Consider the following 15,751-nt stretch of genomic DNA (forward strand, 5'->3'; position numbering starts at 1 on the left):
ACCTCAGTGGCCTTCCAGGCTAATGGAATTTTGGCTGGGTCTAAGGAAAGATTGAATAACGAAAGAATGGTGGGTGCTCTCAAAGTCGCAAGCCTGACAGAGATCCTGGGTGGACCAGATTTAATTTTGGTCAGAAACCCAAGTATTTGATCCAAAGTCAGAGGTTCAAAACTGTCTAGGTAGGGGGTGGAGTTGGAAGGAGGCAGGATAGAGTACATTGCATTGATCCAACTGATTGACAGGAAACTTTTTATAGATGGCTTCAATTTTATCCTCAAAGAAATTGGCCAAAGAGTAACATAATTGCTGTGAAGCTGGGATGACCAAGGAATAGGCACATGGCTTAGTGAAATCATTGAGTATTTTGTAGAACTCTTTGGACGAATTGCCAGCATTCTCAATTTTGCTAGATATGTCGTTTCTCCTAGTTTCTCTGATGTGTGTGGTAGCTTGTGAATGCTTGTTTATGAGCAATGCATACATCTGAACTGTACTCTTTCCCAAGGGCTAGTGCAGCGGACCCCTCCTTGTCTGGCCTTTCAGCCACCTCAGAAGAACCGAGCTTGTTACATCAACTTAGAACTGAGCCTTGCTAACCTGCACCAGACCGCAGACTCTACAAACTGTTAGATTCTGCGTAAAATATCATTGCTGTTTGGTGGAGTCAGACAGAGCCATAAGTATTGGCCCAAGGCCTGGATCATGAGTCTAAAACACCTGTCTCTTGCATTGGATATAGCATTGAAAACAATCAAAAGAAGCTACATAGGAGCCACTAAACTTAAGGACTGTATTCATGTGTGTGACCTAACTAGAAATATTTGTATTGCAGTGTATATTACCATTATATAGCATTTACTACCCCATGTGGGGCGCCGAAGCGCTTTCCTCTACGGCTAGCACTCTGTACTCTGTACTGTGTATTGAGTGTGGTTAGAAGGGCGTTATCTTTTTTTTTTTCATCCTGTGTAGAAAGTAGCGTCTCTGTGCGCATGCCTTGGTGCCCGCAAAACTGCTTCTGTGTATTTCCATTAACATGTCTCATTCCGTGGGGCACACGAGGGTTTCGCATTATGTCGATTTGACTTAATATTTGAATACTTACAATGCGCAGTCCAAAAATTAGTAGGTAGGAGCTCCCTGCGTCACAAAGTACCAGTTCACTTCTATGAGTAACTTGTCCTCCTAAAACTAATGAAGTTGGTATGAGTAGCGACTTTTGAATTCGGATTCTTGCAGTGTTCTGTTTGTTTCTGGGCGTCCTGTCCGTACGTGCGGTGTTGGGCTTCTGTCACCCTCCTGCTTCCGGAGGTGTCTTCTGATGGAGGAAGGCTGGCGCGCTGAGCGCTCCTGTGGGCAGCCCGCAGGCTCGGCCTACACCTGCCGCCACGGGCACCCGGGTGGGTAGCTTAGAAAGAAACCCGAGCCTCTTGCGTCTGTACAGATCCCATGCCTGAACTCCAGCACCGCACAGTATCCTTTTGACATTTTGCTGCACATGGGTGAAGTGGAATCGTAAGGCAGCGCCCCCTCACAGGCACGCGCCTGATGGTGTATTGAATCCGCCTTCTCTGAAATCCAGGACGCACACTGTGCAGCGCATACGCTGGCCTGTCGTGTTCTTCCGCCGCCTTCCGCACTATGGTTTAATTGACTGTATCATGTATCGTTCAGAAACGAACCATCATGTTAATGCCAGGTTTGATATCGGATACAGGAAGCTTCAGTGAAAAATCTTCCGGACCTCTGCCGCCGAGCCAATCAGTTTATTTAATTGTTTTTCCACATTTTTATTTTTATAAACTTTGCACAGCACCAACATATTGCCTTTCCAAAACACCGAAAAATCTCAGCAGGTTTTTCCCAGGTCTCAGGGTCGTAGAGGAAGACCGTAAGCAGGAACTGCGATAACTGGTTGTGCTGCCCGGGTGTGCCACCACCGATGCCACCACCACCGATCCTTGCACACACCACCTTGCCATGATCATTTTAGGGAAACGGCTTTTATTGTCCCAGGAGGTTTGAGTATGGCGTTCCGCATGATAAAAGCACAATTTTTGTAAATTGTCAAACACATACAAAATTACACGTTTAGAATGACCCTCAACTGGTACGGATTTACAGTGTCATTTCACCCTACAAATGCTTGTAAAGGTGTACTCTAATATACTTCCCTGTGTTTGTGATTCAGGGGCTCAGTTCTCAATGTGTTTGATAAGTCAACCTGTGACTGTATATTTGTGAATCTCTTCACATGACCATGTGTAAACCTACACTGATAGCACAGTGGCACTTAAAAATTCACAACTTTTAATCTTGGCACTGAATTCAATGTTCCTGATTTATTGTTTCCTCTAAAGAATCGCACTATTTATGGTCAGTGCATGCCTTTGTCTGTATTGGTAGCCCACAAAAATGATGGAGCAGAATGTTAGTGACATAGGTACAATTTCCCAAGACCATGTACAAAGACATAGTTTACACTCACCTTGATGCATGGTGGTTTCTCCATTCTGGGAAAAGGCCCTACATAAATAAATACATCACAGTGTAACAACCACAGAACAGGTACGCCCAGAAGACTCCCAGTTACCGACTCTGCCCCCTCTCCAACTCAGACGAATCAGTGACATGAATACAATGTCGTTTAGATTTGGGCACATACAAGCCAAGTTTATTATCTCGCAAAACATAACACCAGAACATAACATTGTAATCAAGAATTTCACATATATCACAGGAGCGTTTTAAAGCTTGTTCGTCCCAGAACACAGTGGTGAAACCACCCGTATCCATGAGGGGCAGTCCGTGACTTTTGCCCAACCGAAAACCTGCCCTGCACCTTCGCACCAACAAGTAACAAAGGGGGCGCTCCTGCTGTAAAACTGGGAGCTACAGCCCCATGCCATACTCTGCTGTGTGATCTGTGGGTCTAAATACCCAAGCAGACGTGAATGTCCATGCAGGCTGAAGCCTGTCCGACTCCCTCAGTGCTGTCCTAAAGGGAATGCTGAAGAGGTGGCTTACCCTTTAAAATTAGCTGTTGCTATGGCCTGCTATCGCATCACAAGGGTAACTAGGGCCCTCCATACCTTCACACTCACCGCCAACTGACAGGTGTTGAAAAAGCTCAAAAAGTATCAATGAATAAATCTGTGCCCATGGCTGATAAATGCATCCCTTCCTTGTGCAACATTTGCTCACCTCTTAGCTTATGACGAATGTGCTTTAAATGACCCTCGTGTTTGCTTAGGTTGGCCATTTCTGAGTTATGACATCTCAGACAGATTGATTTTCCTAAACTTCATGCCTAAGTCCTATACTCTCCTTAGGATCATGTGTGACCACACGATGAAGGCCTCAGGGGATGACCATCCCAGCTAAGAGTTCTCTCTCAAAGCATATTCCTTAATTCCTTCTGGACCTTTAGTTTTTTTACTTGATGTTACCATTTATGTCCATGATAATAAGCTCTGGAGGGCGACCTTTTGCTCCTCTTTAAACTCAGGAAATTGTGATACCCAGAAGCCTCTACCACCGCACCATCTGAAAAAGATACTTATCAGTGGCAGAGCTGTTGCAACCTGTACACCGCTGTCTATACAAAGGAAATTTCACCATGAGGAAACAGCATTTCTTTTATATAGGATAGTTTGGAAAGTTGGCAGCAACTGTTTCAATATTGTTCTCAAAGAAAATAGATAACTACACAGCGTTTGTGATGGAAATATAGGTTTACAAATCGGGAGGATTGCAAAGATTTTTCACAACTGTGAAACATTCTCGTGATGAAAGTTTGCCTATCTCAATTTTATTAGTAAAGTAATCCGCCTTGACATTTTAATTTCCTTTTATTGTTTTCTAATGCCATCTGGTCGGTTATCTTATCAGCCTAGTAGTAAAAGTCTCCACGATTTCTCCACCGTTTTACTGCTGCACTTTTGACTAAAGCTAGTTCGTAAGAGAAGCATGGACCTGATGGCATTATCCCTTATAGGGAGCAGCACATGTGTTTTTGTTAAATGCAGCGAAGGTAACCATTTTAGACATGAGTGTCATTATGATTTAATTACTCCTGCATTTAACCACAGCCTGTCAGGACAGTACCCAAGTTTTTGTTTGGTGGAAAAAAGGTGTACCTAAATGAGTTCTCTAAAGTCTCTTTTGGGATTTTTTCAGGTGCACGCAATATCCTACCTATTGGTAGAGGACATTCCATTTGCTTTAATATCTTGCTCTTCATTGAAAAGGGTACCCTGAGATGTTAGGTCTGCGGCACCGGGATTGGAACCAGTACATTGGTGAAAAGAGATTTTGATGTGAAAATAGCGTCAAGAGTATGGCCAGTTTAATGGGTAGCATGGTGATCTCTTATTGATAGGCTACAGGTAGATTAAAAAAAAATCCAAGCATCCTGCTTCTGCTTGGCGTTTGCGTTTTACAAAGATTTAAACCCAGTAACAGAAACTTGGGAATGTTTAATTCTACTGGAGAAATTATCTGGTGTAGTTCAGTTCCAAAAGGTCCACCTGCTCCAGAAGGTCAGCATACAACGATGTAGTCATATGTCCCTTAGTGGAAATTTTAAAAGTTAAAACCTTACTACTAGTTTCTACCCTTCATTAATTCTGTGTGTTACTCTACTTAATACTTTTTAAATTGTCACTTTCTTAGGGCTCAAATATTTTTCAATAACGTTAGTGTTTCCCACCTAGTAGTTAGGCGATTACATCAGAGATGAGTCTGTAAGCAATGTTAATGTTTGAAGTCGTACTTATAACTCAGGAGTGACTACAACTGGTTTGAGGTTATAAAGTACACACTGAGGGCACAGTACCTTTGTTATATTACAGCACAGGAGCAAAAGTTGTAGAGTTAAAACTGGAATCATGGCTATTATTCCAGTGGCTGTTGGAAATGGTCCTTTTTGCAGGTCATCCCCAGACTTTTTGCCTTCCATCTCCTCTTTTTCTGACCCTGGTTTTGTTGGCTTTGACTCTGCAACCTTTACCACTGCTATCCAGTGCTAACGTTAATGTGCTGTATCTAAAACACGGTAACATTGGCTTCTCCATGATTGGCATATTTGATTTACTAGTAAGTCCCTAGTAAAGTGCACTGTGTGCCCAGGTCCTCTACGTCAAATGCTTCTTGTTGGCCTCTGCAGCATTGGTTGTGATGCCCACTTTGTTAGCCTTTCAAACATGCCTCAGGCCTGCCACTGAAGAGCATGTGTGCACAGTGTAAACTGCCATTTTGACGGCCCAAACCTTCCTCTTTATGACATGTGAAACACCCCTAAAGTAGGACCTGGTTAGCCCCAAGGGCAGGGTGCAGTGTATTTAAAAGGTTGGACAGGTACTTAAGTGTAACATGTCCAGGTAGTGAAAAAACTCTTAAATTTGTGTTTCACTATTCCCAGTACACACTCCCTCATAGGCTAATATGGGGATTGCCTTACACTATCTTTTAAGTGCAATTCCCAATTGGGAAAAGTTAAAAAAAAAAAAAAAAAAAAAAAAATGGAGTGTGGTGTTACTGGACTCGCAATTCAAAAACGCATCTTGTGGTAAAGGTGGTTTTTAAATTGCAGGTCTGAAAATGGCACTTTCTGAAAGTTGGCATTTTCTTACTTTAACCATCCTTACCTTAGCCTGCCAGCAATCCACATCTGATCTGATCTGTGTAAGGTTAGGCGACGGCTACCTTTGTGCATTCTTTCTGCATACCTATGGTCTTCCTGGGCAGAAAGGGTGGAGGGGCTGTCACTCGCACTTCAAAGGGTAGTGTCCTGACTGCACACAAGGGACTGATAACCCCCCACAGACCTCCTGGCAGACAGGACTGGGCTGAAAGTGAACTGCGGCACTTCAAAACCTTACTTTGAAGTCTCCCCCACTTCAAAGGCACATTTTGGGTATAAGTATTGGACCTCTGACATCATATACTCGGAACACTTATGGACTGGTAACATTCTACCAGGAAGAAGGACCGCTGGGCTGTCAGGAGGGACTACCACTTTGCTGTTTACTCTGCTGTTTGCTCTGCTGTGTTGGCCTGCACCCTGCTACTTCTTGCCTGTGAGTGAGAGGACTGCATCTAGCTCTTTACATCCTGCAATATAAAGTTTCTCTAAGGGCCTGACTAAGCTTGCCTCCTGTTTCTGAAGTCTCAAAGATATCAAAGATTTCACCTGCATCTTGTTACCAGCACCTGGGCCCCTCTGCTGTGAGTCTTGCTTCCACAAATGGTGCCAAATCTAGTCCTGGGCCCTTGGAGGTGAGTGTGGTGCTACAAGAACTGACCAGCGACATTGGTGAGTCACTTTGAACTGATGCATTGTGCTGCAGCAATGCCGCTTTTGCTGCTGCCTGCACCGAAGCAGTAGACACCACTCGCCAGTTGCGCAACGCAGCGACCCTGAATTACAATTGAGCCCGACCTGGCCAATGCAGTACTGACACATCAGAACCAGTAGTCTTTGCTTCTGGACATTGACTCATCACCAACGTTGCCCGATCAAGAAACAGCGCATCATCTGCAAGCGCAGCGCATCCCCCTCCTCTAGATCAATGCATCATCACCAAGCATCGGCGCAACAAATGTACTGTCAGATCGTCTGCATGATTTGTGTATCAAGCCGCCCTCCATTGCAGTCTAATTGAACTTTTGGATTTGCCCGGTCCAGCTCGACCAAATAGCCCCAGGTGGGAACTATTGTCTTCTAAGCACTGCATTTTGGCTTCATCTTTAAAAATTCATAACTTGGCTTGTGTATGCTGGGTATTTGTCGTTTTGGTCTTGTTTGACTCGGATAAATATTGCCTATTTTTATAAACTGGAGTGGAGTCCTTTTGTGGTGCCTCACTGTATTACTGTGTGTGTGCCCAAATACTTCACACAATACCTCTTTAGTTTAGCCTGAATACTCTGTTTCAAGCTAATAGTGTGAGCACAGGTAAACTTTCAGTGTATATGTTACTTGAACTGACTAGGATTGTGGTCCCTACTTTGACAGAGTGCAGACCTCTGCCTACTAGAGACCCATTTTCTAACAGTGGCTTTATTTAATTAAGGCACTTGCCCATCCCTCAATGTGTACTTTATAACTTCAAGCCAGACTTTAATTGTGTTTAACTTTGAGTAGTAAAGATAATTCCAAATATGAACGTCATTGAGTGATTCACATTGCTGATCTCATTGGCAAATCACTAGGTGCAAAACACTGATGTTATGTTGACATTTTGTTGTCCTGATAGATCAACAAGATAGTTTATGAAGTTCGAAGCATGTGTTAGCGAAATGACATAATAGCATCTCCTAAAAATAAGTATAACTATTGATAGTCTGATTACTGATTCCGTGCTGCATGCATAAAGCTTGTTCCTGGCCTCCACCCTGTCTGCCACAATATTCCTAAGAGGCACACTGCTCCATATCATGACATTCATGCTCATTTCTCTGAATCAAGTTTCTTGCTTTCTTCTGCAGTATATCTTGTGATAACCATGCTCTCTCCCTTTGTAAGTCACTGTTAGACCAGGTTTCCTGGGCACCAGGGTCCTCGGGGGGTGACTGTGCTCCAGTCTCATCAACTAGAGTGCCCCCCCCCCCCTGGTGTCCTCAGTACTAGTGGACCAAAACTGAATTACATAGCACTCCTCTCTAGCACTTTACTCTCTCAGGGTAGCGAGACAGAGCAGTCCAAGGCTTACTCAAGGATGTGAGATGGGTTTAGACATTCAGTAAAAAAAAAGTAATTTAATACACAGAGAAATATACTGCACATAAAACTAGGATAGACAGTGAAAACCAGACATCCCTCCCACCCTATGGGCCAGAGTTCTGACCCCAAACAGTAGTTTAGCATCTAGACTGGTAAGCACTATAAAAACACAGCATGGAGAAACACAATAAGCATTGCATATTACAGACCATGTTGCACAGGGTTGCTCTCCTTTGAGGTATGATACCCATCCCTGTATTGCAATGGTGTAGTTTCAGCATGTGATAAGTCAAATGTTCCAGAACAGCCTCACAACTCACCACCTAAAGAACAGAGGTGCCCTCCCATCCTTAGCAAGAACACTGCTCTGGTGGCGTCAGGGATCTGGTCACAGGTGCCTGATGTCTTGGCACAGCTTACTGGAGTCCCACTAGCCAAGTAGCCACTGGCTAGCTATAGGAGAGTACTTGGCTGGCCAGAGTGCCAGTACACACTTTTACCCCTATGTATCACAAAGAGAAAGAGAAGGGGGCCTGTACAGAAGGACACACTTCACCAGCTATAGATAGTAACTGATAGTGTCACACACGCTCCCACAGCACAGGAGAGGTGTCTGGGACAAGTAATCTCACCTTTCAGGGCTGGAATCAAGCTTCCCAGTTTCCCTCTGTCGCTGTGCTGCAAGCTGCCTTATCTCGAGCGGCTGTTTGCAATGTCCTTGTTCAACGCTTGACAAGCCTCACAACATTACTGGTCCTCTGCTTCCAGGCTGCTGATTGATCCTTTTGCTCTTTCACAACTGGCAAATTCCTTCACAGCAGGATCCATCCATCACAGAGAAAACTCAAGTTCACACAGGGTGAGCAAGCTTCCTTGCCTTAACACCGCGGGCCCACAGCTGGCTTCTGTAGATGCTTGTTAGAACTGAAGACAAATCTTGAACAGCCACTGACCACTCAGGCCAGACTTTTATCACCTCTGATTGATAGGCTGATCCAATCAGAGGGTCTGCTACTTTTGAATCCTGGGTGCCCCTCCAATCATGAGGCACCTGTGTGTTATGCTCACTGCATGTACAAGGAATGGAAGGATGAGTTGCTGTACTTCAGGACAGGCTCTTGGTATCAGCTGGGGCTATTTCCCAAAGAGGAATTTTAATTAGCTCCAGACCAGGAGGCCCTGCCCATCACAAAGAAAGAAGGGAGGATCCCTCCTAGCAGTTACTGCAGCTAAACACAGATACGAGCAAGTGTCTACCCCAGCCCACCAGGCTTCTTCAAGGAATATGGATGGGGCATAGGGGAACTGGAATGTCAAGAAAAACAGCTCAGCTCACATTAAATACAATGCCTCACCTCACCATTCTCCCCTAGGGAACCTACTGGCTCTCAAACACACATCCCAGATTGACAAAGGCAACAGGCCTACAGGCAAAGAAGACTGCACAGCCTTTTTCAGGAGGGTGGCTATTAGCCCCATCCAATCCCCCACCACCAAGGGTACAAGGATACAGGTATCCTTGACTATAGATTTATTGCTACCACCACTGTCAGTCTACCACCGCCTTGGTAGAGAGGGCAGTAGCCACTCCCTTTGAAATACGGCTGCGCTATGCATGCCCCTAAGCTCTATGGTCTCAGTCCATGTAAACAGGGAGATCCTCAGGGACATACGTGTGTGTCATGTTCACTGAGGTAAGGATCCAGAAACCATACAGTAACTTTTAAGAAACTGGTCTGTAAATTACCATAAGGCAGGGGAAGCATGCTCTCAAGAGACATGCAGAAGACTTACCATCCCAACAGTCACTCTATTGTTTTGAAGTTTATTGCACCACATGCTTATCATACATGGTATTGGTGTTGTCATACCACTTTTGCAGTTTGCACCATGTGTAGCAGAATTTAGAGTATTCATTACATATAAACAACAATGATCTTTGAATAAACTACTGTGTCCATCAGTCAAGAGTTGTTTGCATTAGGGGTTCTGGTTATAGTGTTGCCTGCTGTAGGCAGGAGTGAATGTTCCTTTGTTCATCTGGTTATGTCTTTCATAGGTCAAGTCTGTGATTACATGTTCTCATGGTGGTCTCTCACCCGTGGCAAGTTCTAGCAGAAACATGTCCCGCATTTTAGTGTCCGCTGTCCCACCTTTTTGCTTCTATAGCGCATTCAGTGTCTTGGACTCTACAGTTCCCCATCTTTGTGTGTCTGTTACACTTGATTTTAATGATGGTCATTCTGCTCTTTCTACCCCATGGTGAATCTTCTCTTGGCTAGTGTTAGAAATGGGGTCTTTGGTTGACAGTCAGGTTACCCCCTGTTCAAGCAAGGACCCTCCCTCTAGTCAGGGTAAAAGAGAATCACCCTCAGCTAACCCCTGCTTACCCCCTTGGTAGCTTGGCAGAGCAGTAGGCTTAACTTCAGAGTGCTAGATGTAAAGTATTACCAGCACACGCAGTAACTTAATGAAAATCACTACAAAATGACACAACACCAGTTTAGAAAAATAGAAAGTATTTATCTAAACAAAACAAGACCAAAACGACAAAATCCACAAGTCAAGTTATCAATTAAAAAGCAAAAATAGTCTTTATGTAGTTTCAAACACACACTAACACTGTTAGTGTGAAAATGTACCCTGGGTGCGTCAAAAATAACCCCGCACGGTTGAGTGTGCATCATAAAGGGCTTGCGATGCGCAGATTCCACTCACGAGCGGGACCTTGCGTCATTTCTCCTTTTGTCGGGTCGGGCATGTTGTTTGTTCTCTCCGCAGGAGAGCGATGCGTCGATCTGGTCAGCACTCTCGGGTCCGGGCAGGCCTTGTGTTGTTTTTACACGCCCAGCGGTGCTTGCATCGGAAATCCAACCGCACAATGATCCGAAAACCACGCAGCAAGGGTTTGCGATCTCCTAGCCTCCATCAGCGATGCTTTGCATCATTTCTCCAGCTCCGTGCATCGATTATTTGGTTGCATTTCCGGCGCGCGTCGGTTTTCAGCTGCGGAGCAGGCGGCGCGCTTTCTTCAGCCGCAGTCTGGAGTTGCGTCGATCTTTTCCCCGCATGGCGCTCTGTGTGTGGATTTCTTACTCTTATGCTGCCGGGTTCTCCTTTCAGGGTCCCAGGAACTGGATGGGCACCACTTGGCAGAGTAGGAGTCTCTCCAGAGACTACAGGTGCTGGCAGAGAGAAGTCTTTGCTGTCCCTGAGACTTCAAACAACAGGAGGCAAGCTCTAAATCAAGCCATTGGACATCTTCACAAGATGGAAGGCACACAAAGTCCAGTCTTTGCCCTGTTACTCTGGCAGAAGCACCAACTGCAGGATAGCTCCACAAAGCACAGGCAGGGCAGCTCTTCTTCCTCAGCTCTTGAGCTCTTCTCCAGGCAGAGGTTCCTCTTGGTTTGCAGAAGTGTTCTAAAGTCTGTGGTTTTGGGTGCCCTTCTTATACCCAATTCCTCCTTCGAGAAAGCAAAGTCTCTCTTGAATGTGAAATCCTGCCTTGCCCAGGCTAGGCCCCAGACACTCACCAGGGGGTTGGAGACTGCATTGTGTGAGGGCAGGCGCAGCCCTTTCAGGTGTAAGTGACTACTCCTCCGTCCTAGCACAGATGGCTCATCAGGAAATGCAGTCTACACCTCAGCTCCATTTGTGTCACTGTCTAGTGTGAGGTGCAACCAGCCCAACTGTCAAACTGACCCAGACAGGGAATCCACTAACAGGCAGAGTCATGGAAATGGTATAAGCAAGAAAATGCTCACTTTCTGAAAGTGGCATTTTCAAACACACAATCTTAAAATCAACTTTACTAAAGGATGTATTTTTAAATTGTGAGCCCAGAGACCCCAAACTCCACATGTCCATCCGCTCCCAAAGGGAATCTACACTTTTATCAGATTTAAAGGTAGCCCCCATGTTAACCTATGAGAGGGACAGGCCTTAAAACAGTGAAAAACGAATTTAGCAATATTTCACTGTCAGGACATATAAAACACATTACTATATGTCCTACCTTAACCATACACTGCACCCTGCCCCTGGGGCTACCTAGGGCCTACCTTAGGGGTGTCTGACATGTAAGAAAAGGGAAGGTTTAGGCCTGGCAAGTGGGTACACTTGCCAAGTTGAATTTACAGTTAAAACTGCACACACAGACACTGCAATGCCAGGTCTGAAACATGATTACAGAGCTACTTATGTGGGTGGCACAACCAGTGCTGCAGGCCCACTGGTAGCATTTGATTTACAGGCCCTGGGCACCTCTTCTGCACTGTACTAGGGACTTACTAATAAATTAAATATGCCAATCATGGATGAACCAATTACATACACATTTTGTAAAGAAGCACTTGCACTTGAGCACTGGTTAGCAGTGGTAAAGTGCTGAGAGTAACAAAAACAGCAAAATCAGAGTCCTGCACACATCAACAACCTGGGAGACACAGGCAAAAGTTAAGGGAGGCCACGCCAAGGACGAAAAGTCTAACTGCTAGCATATACTCTAATCTAAATCTGTAAACCTGTTTGTGTGCTCCATTCATTTTGACAGGCAGCCTGCTGGGCTTTAGTCTACGGTCTGCTATTCTATTAAACACTGATTCCTAGTATTCCTTGATTAGCATACAATTCCATACCAGGTGAAAATGTCTAGGTTATCAGTATGACGTCTAGTATGTCGGGCATTTATATTGTGCCATTAAGTAGGTCTGGTCCGTGCTTAATTTGAGACTGTGGTTACTGGTGGTGCCTGTGGTCATTGGCACTTAATTTTCAACTCCAGCACTTATGACAATCTGCCACAATGTGGAACTGTTTGTCTAATTTAGAGATAAGCACAAAAGTTGTCTATTAATTTATTATAGACTAAAAATCACTAATAGCTGCTGACCAAGCAGTCCTTATAGTTATGGGCTCTGAAATAGTCTGAATTGTCATACTTGCAGGAGTGTGATGGTTAGTAATGGGGTTGGTACTGTAATTGGCAGTGCTGGCAGGGGCAATAGGTGGTGAAAGAAGCGAGCTCCATGGCAATTGTTATGTTATTTAACAAATTTGGCACTGGGTTTGGAACAGGTAATTGAACTGCGTGTTTTTAACTCTTGGGTTCATAGTCCCATTTTTCATATATTCGAAAACCCTTACCTAGACAGTGTCCGTTATAGCGCTGCCAATATTTTCTGTCCTCCTTTTCCCTAATTTTGTTGTTGGTCTCTTGAGGCAGTCTCAGCAAATCTTTTAACAGGAGTTTTGTCCCCTGCTGCGCCCCCTCCCTTGTACGAATGTAAGTGGATAATTCATTGTGCTTTTGTGCCCCTTCAGCGAATTGCTCGTTGAAATCGTGTCAAGTTTTGACGTTTTACAGTAGGAAGATGTTGGCTAAAGGTGGAGTTCCCTTCTCAGCCGCTAACCACCTGTGGGCTGCTGTCAGCAGGATGTTAGCAGCAGGCACCCGGGTTACCATAGTTGCTGGTGTAGTTGCCCCTCACGTGCAGTTTTCTTCAAAGTGCTTCCATAAACTGGGACATTATAAGTTATTATTATTTGCTGTCCCCTTTGTTGATCCATTACCTATTGAAACTAGACGCCATGCACAAAACACGGAGGTTATGTTAGCGTAAACATCAATAGAACTGTTGCACTTAACTTGTATAACTGTTTCTTCACAGAAAATGTTAAGAATGCATTTTATGTTGCTCGCATGTGTACGAAGGAACTTGGTGACTCTGTTTTTCCATGTGCAAATATGTGCTATAGGATCAATGGCGTCATAGTGAAATGGCTAAAATTAGCCGCCATTATGCGTGGCGGGCGGCTCTCCGCGGCGTGAGATGATATTTGAGTAAGTGGCCATCGATCAGTCTAATGCCTGCCTCGGTGCTCCTGCGCGAGGGGCTGTGGCTTTAAGTAATCACAGGCTGCCTGTGCCAGCGGCAGGAGCTGCAGTGCCTGCCTCTGCTGGGAGGGACGGGGGGAGGGCTCGCCCTACAAGGAGTACGGTAACCTGCAGAGCGGACAGAATGAGATGGGGCTCCCAGAGGCGGCCGTGTAAATGTGGCCGGAGCCTGCCCGGGTCCCGGTGCCTCCTCCACCTGTGCGCCCCGGGGGTCACGCAGAGGGCAGCGGAGCCTGAAAATGGGCTGCTCCAGCAGCAGGATGTGCCTGAAGTCCCCGTGTGCGGCGAGCAAGGTAACGGGGGCTCTCTTGGGCTGTGCCGAGTTTGGAGTCCGGGACCCTTCTGCAGTTAGGTACCTGGTTAACATCAGGCAACTCCTGGCTCCGGAGTCTGCGGCTTCGCGCACGCCGCAGTGTTGGATGACTGCACAGCCCTGACATCTGGAAGGATCTCGTGCACATGAGGGAGCCGCAGTTCGGACTTAGACGTGCGCACTGGTGGCTGTACGCCTGGACAGCATTTCTATTGCGGACGTGCGCGAGCCTTTACTCTGGCTTCTGTTTGTGTTGTGTGTGTGTGGCATGCATGGTACGCGTAAGTTAGCAGGTCAGATAGAGGTGGCAGGGTGCTGGTCTCTCTTGCTAGGATGTAACCGACGCATGGGGTGCATCGGACCGAGCATTCGCTACAAACATTCATGGGGATCCTGTACAGCGGGCTGTATGCCCTGCCTTTGCATCGGAGTTTACATTAACAGGGTGCACGTTTCGGTAAACCACTGGAGAGGTTAATGTTTCTTGACTAAACTTGAGATGACATGGCATGTTGCTGGCATCAGCATAGCGGCCAGACTGCGGTGGCGTAGTAAGGATGCTATCGACCCTCGTGCAAGAAAACAAAATGCACCCCTTGCCACAGTATGGTAATAAAGTAGCGACATACTTGGGGTCCAGGGGGCTCCTCACCTCCCTGGCTCCCGGTACCACTCACAGGTGCTCTATTAATAGTTTCGTCCATGACGTATAGCGCACAGACTGGTACTTCTTTTGTATGGGTGGGGTTGTAATCTGCCATGTATTTTTATATCAGTGAATATAGGTGTACGTGGACTAATAAGGATATTGAACAGAGACGAGCTAACGTGCAAGTTACAACTGCTTACGTTCTCAAGTGTGTGGGGGCGTACGCACAGGTGCTGGAATACGCATCATTTACTATATTTTCCAAGCTGTGTTTAAGTGCCCTTTGTTGTTCGGAGTCGTACTTTCGTGATAGTGTGTGATGAAGTGTTTTCAAAGCCGCTAACCTTTCTGATGTGTCTGGTTGCTTACAGTAAGCTTGTGCTCACATATTGACGCGCCAGAGCCTTGGAGCGCATCTGTGTTTTTATAATGATGGGGGAAACAACAGTTCTCCCTGCCCCGTTCCCTCTTGGCTGCGGGCTCTTCCTCTGTTTTTGCTGCTCAGAGGAGGGAAGTTGTGAGTTTGAAGGTGCCAGATTCTGCCTGCTGTCCGAGTAACACACATTCTCTTTTATTTCTCTCTCGCAGCGCGAAGAGGCCCTGAAGCAGCGCAGAGCCTTATCTCAGGAACTTGTCAGCCTCCGAGGAGACCTAGGTAAGAACCGCCATTGGATTACTCGCTGTTACTGTGGTGCCTAGAGGGCCGCCCGGCCGTTCACGCAGAGGCGCTTGCAGCGGCTCCATGACAGGATAGCGCACACGCACTTTGGCTTTGCATTTCTCGGGAGGCTGCCAGCTTGACCCCAGGTTCGCCGCATTCCTGGCAGGGAGCTGCCGCCACCTAGCACGGCCTTCCCGGGAAGTGCTCATAGGGTCGCCAAAATATTTCCCCTCGCTGTAAGGGAGGAATGTATGTTATGGAACAGTACGAGGCATACACTGGCCGTGCTGTGTGGAGGTCTGCTTTCCGCGCGGTTCGCAAGCACAATCTTTCACCAGATAACAGTCGAGGGAATAATGAGGCATGGACTTCATAATAGGTCATTTGTGCTTTGATGGTGCTCACAGCGGCAGGCAAATGGAAAAGAATACCTGGGGGCAGGCAATTAGATGCTGAAAAACGCCTTGGAAATCCTTTGAGCAAATACAACTAGCCCCCCTTGC

At 46.0% G+C, this 15,751-nt stretch overlaps 1 protein-coding gene across 6 annotated transcripts in view; it reads left to right on the plus strand.

The window, feature by feature from the left end:
* MTUS1 (microtubule associated scaffold protein 1) overlaps nt 1-15,751 on the plus strand; it is an 810,444-nt gene that overhangs the window by 678,827 nt on the left and 115,866 nt on the right. For all 6 annotated transcript variants that reach the window (XM_069200374.1, XM_069200403.1, XM_069200384.1 and 3 more), the window contains one exon: nt 15,176-15,242. In XM_069200374.1, the coding sequence (XP_069056475.1) occupies nt 15,176-15,242 (67 nt within the window). The remainder of the gene's footprint in view (nt 1-15,175; nt 15,243-15,751) is intronic.

The sequence above is a fragment of the Pleurodeles waltl genome, chromosome 1_2 (genome assembly GCF_031143425.1).
Source record: "Pleurodeles waltl isolate 20211129_DDA chromosome 1_2, aPleWal1.hap1.20221129, whole genome shotgun sequence".
Classification (NCBI taxonomy): domain Eukaryota; kingdom Metazoa; phylum Chordata; class Amphibia; order Caudata; family Salamandridae; genus Pleurodeles; species Pleurodeles waltl.